Source organism: Mandrillus leucophaeus, unplaced genomic scaffold (genome assembly GCF_000951045.1).
Source record: "Mandrillus leucophaeus isolate KB7577 unplaced genomic scaffold, Mleu.le_1.0 Scaffold234, whole genome shotgun sequence".
Taxonomy (NCBI): Eukaryota; Metazoa; Chordata; class Mammalia; order Primates; family Cercopithecidae; genus Mandrillus; species Mandrillus leucophaeus.
In genome coordinates, this window is record NW_012102410.1 from 663,865 (window position 1) to 666,951 (window position 3,087).

General features: G+C 57.8%; 1 protein-coding gene across 2 annotated transcripts; it reads right to left on the reverse strand.

Annotated features, from left to right (window-relative positions):
- Positions 1–721: 721 nt before the first annotated feature.
- Positions 722–2,058, reverse strand: RETN (resistin). Of its 2 annotated transcripts, none has more exons than XM_011982031.1 (4): positions 2,023–2,058; positions 1,699–1,826; positions 1,245–1,322; positions 722–958 (listed from the first exon to the last, which is right to left on the reverse strand). In XM_011982031.1, exons 2-4 carry the CDS (start codon positions 1,814–1,816, stop codon positions 828–830), a joined length of 327 nt encoding a protein of 108 aa, XP_011837421.1. In that variant the 5' UTR covers positions 1,817–1,826; positions 2,023–2,058; the 3' UTR covers positions 722–827. The 2 variants fall into 2 exon arrangements, with proteins under 2 accessions (XP_011837421.1, XP_011837423.1); XM_011982033.1 differs by having other exon boundaries at positions 724–958; positions 1,699–1,817.
- Between the last annotated feature and the right edge of the window lie 1,029 nt (positions 2,059–3,087).

Below are 3,087 nucleotides of genomic sequence, written 5' to 3' on the forward strand. Positions count from 1 at the left end.
GGAGGGGAGAGGAGGGGAAGGGGAGGGGAGGGGAAGGGAAGGGAAGAAAGGAAACCCTGGGGAGATCTAGGAGCAGACAAGTCCCCTGCTCTGTGTTTTCATAATCTAGTGTCCAGGAGGGGGTAAGCACCCTGTGTGTCTCTGGTTGTAACTAACTACTCACAACTGCACTTGCCTGTGTGAAAATGTGAACTTGTGATGACACGTGACATCAGGTAACTCAACTTTGTCTGTGCCTTGGGGGTTCCTCCTTGCAGGTAGGAAGTGAGGGGTACATGTTCCAGCTGTGGGCTGAGACAGGATTCAGGGGCCTACCCTGACCTGGGGCTCCTGGAGTCTTGGGGCCCTGGAGGGTCCCGTCCATTGCCCAGACTGACCCAGGTCCTAGATGAAGCTTCATTATGAGGACAGGGGGAAAATGACCCAGTCACTTCCTGGGGAGGTCGGAGACCCCAGAGTGAGCGTCAAGGTAGCCTCAAAGGTGAGAAGTCCCCTCTTGAAGGCGGCCATGAGCCTTGGGTGGGTGGGGACGTCACTAGAAGAAGCTCAGGCCCTATTTTCGGAGGAAGCAGTTGGAGACCCCATACGAGGAAGGGGGATGGGGCAGTAGAAAGTCGCGGTCTCCCCGTCCCCTCCAGGAGCTGCGCGCCCCACTCTTCCTGGAGACGGAGACACTAGATCAGTCCCTCCGGACTACTAAAGAAACCACGCAGGGCTCAGATCCGCTCCATCATCATCATCATCTCCAGGTTTATTTCCAGCTCCCCCACAACCCGTCCGGACCTGGAGCCGCCTCCGCCAGCGCTGTGCACGCGCTGCGCGCGACCTCAGGGCTGCAGACGACAGCAGCGCGCTCCGGTCCAGTCCATGCCCGCGCACTGGCAGTGACATGTGGTCTCGGCGCGCACATCCCACGAGCCACAGGCGGAGCCACAAGTGCAACTGGTGACGGCGAAGCCTGCAGCCCGGAACAGAGGAGCTTGGACTCTGAGCTGGGAGGCTGAGGGTGGGATGGGGGAGGGGGTGGGGACGGGGACGGCTGGAGGCTCCAACCATGGAATGGGCACTGGAGGCAGGGAGTGAGGGTGGACACCAGTGTCCAGATGGTGGGCAGAGAAGGCTGGGAGTCAGGACGAGGATCCTAGCGGGGTAGAGGCTAGACATGGGGGACGTGGTGGGGAGGTGGCATTCCCAGGGGACTTGGAAAAGAGATGGGAGCCTGGACAACAGGCTTCTGCACTCACCTCGGGGGCAAGTAGCCAGGTCCCCCCTGGAGGTGACGCTCTGGCACTCCAGGCCAATGCTCCTTATTGCCCTAAATACTGGGGGGCAGCAGGGAAGGAGAGAGGAGGGGCTGTGAGGCCAAACGGCCCCTCCCCCATCCTCCCGCTACATTCCTCCTGTTGGTCTGGAGCTAGATACCGGCATAGGAGCTCACTGGCTTCCAGGACCCTGTCTTGAGCTGGGTGTTTTGGAATAAGGGAAGGTTTGGGGTGAGAGAGGAGATTGGGTTTGGAGCTGTGGATAGGGTGAGAACAGTCGGAGGGGTTAGGAGTGGAGTTGGGGTTGAATTTGTGATCTGGTTGGATGTGAGGATGAGATTTGGTGAGCGCTGGGGCTGGGTTGGAGTCAGGTCTGTGCCAGGGATCGGTGAGGTCTCTGAGACCCTTCGGGAGCTTGCCCCTGGGGAGTCCTCACCTAGGGAGCTGGCCCCCTCCTGAATCTTCTCATTGACGGCTTCTTCCAGGGAGCACAGGGTCTGGCTAGACACCAGCAGCCCCAGCACAGGCAGGAGGAGGAGACAGAGAGCTTTCATCCTGCAGGCGCTGAAAGAGGGAACCAAGAGACCCACAGCTGGGTCAGCGCTGCCCACGTGGGGAGGATCCGGCCCCTGGAGGGTGTGGGATCTGGACCCTTGTCCCCGACCCCTGTCCCCCACTGTGGGGTCAGGGATGGAGGCTCAGCTTTGACCCCAGCCTCCTCGCTGGTGCCATGGCAAGGGCAGGAGCAGCTGTCACTTACCCTCTGGGTGGACTCGGCTAACCAAATCTGGCACACGAATTCTTGCACCGCAGCTCTTTCTTTGAGGCCTCTGGGGGTGGGGCTTCCTGTCTTGGCTAATAAGTCCCGGGGCCCCCAACCCTCCGATCCCACATCCGGGACCAAGAGGAAGCCCCTGAGCAGACCATAAGGGCTGGAGGAGGGAGGGAGCCTCCCCGCTTCCAATAGGGCCTCCCGCTTCATGTCCAGAGACTGGTCAGGAGGTGGTGCCCCAGGGATAATGCCAGGGGCTGTGGTCTGAGGAACAGCTAGAGAAGCAGAGCTTGGCATGCAAGGTGGCTGATACAAGCATGACAAAAATAATGTCTCCTGCTGGGCATGGTGGGGACAAGCACTTGTATTCCCAGCTACTCAGGAGGCTGAGGTGAGAGAATCGCTTGAGCCCGGGAGTTCGAAGCTACAGTGAGCTATGATCACACCACTGCACTCCAGCCTGGGCAACAGAACAAGATCACTTCTCTAAAATAGGAATAATAATTATGTCCCTGGGTGAGAATGACATACCACATTCATACCCAAATGCCTATTAGCAATAGAACTGGTAAATAAAATCATGGTTTATGGCTGGTGGCTCATGTCTGTAATCCCAGCACTTTGGGAGGCCGAGGCAGGCGGATCATTTGAGGTCAGGAATTTGAGACCAACCTGGCCAACATGATGGAATCCTGTCTCCATTAGACATACAAAAATTAACTGGGCGTGGTGGTGTGTGCCTGTAATCCCAGCTACTTGGGAGGCTGAGGGAGGAGAATCACTTGAACCGGGAGGCAGAGGTTGCAGCCAGCCGAGATCACACCCCTGTGCTCCATCCTGGATGACTAGCTTGGGCAACATAGCAAGACTCCATCTCAAAAACAAAGAAAGAAAAATCATGGTTTGGCCGGGCGCGGTGGCTCACACCTGTAATCCCAGCACTTTGGAAGGCCGAGGCGGGCAGATCACAAGGTCAGGAGGTCGAGATCATCCTGGCTAACATGGTGAAGCCCCGTCTCTACTAAAAATACAAAAACTTAGCTGGGCGTAGTG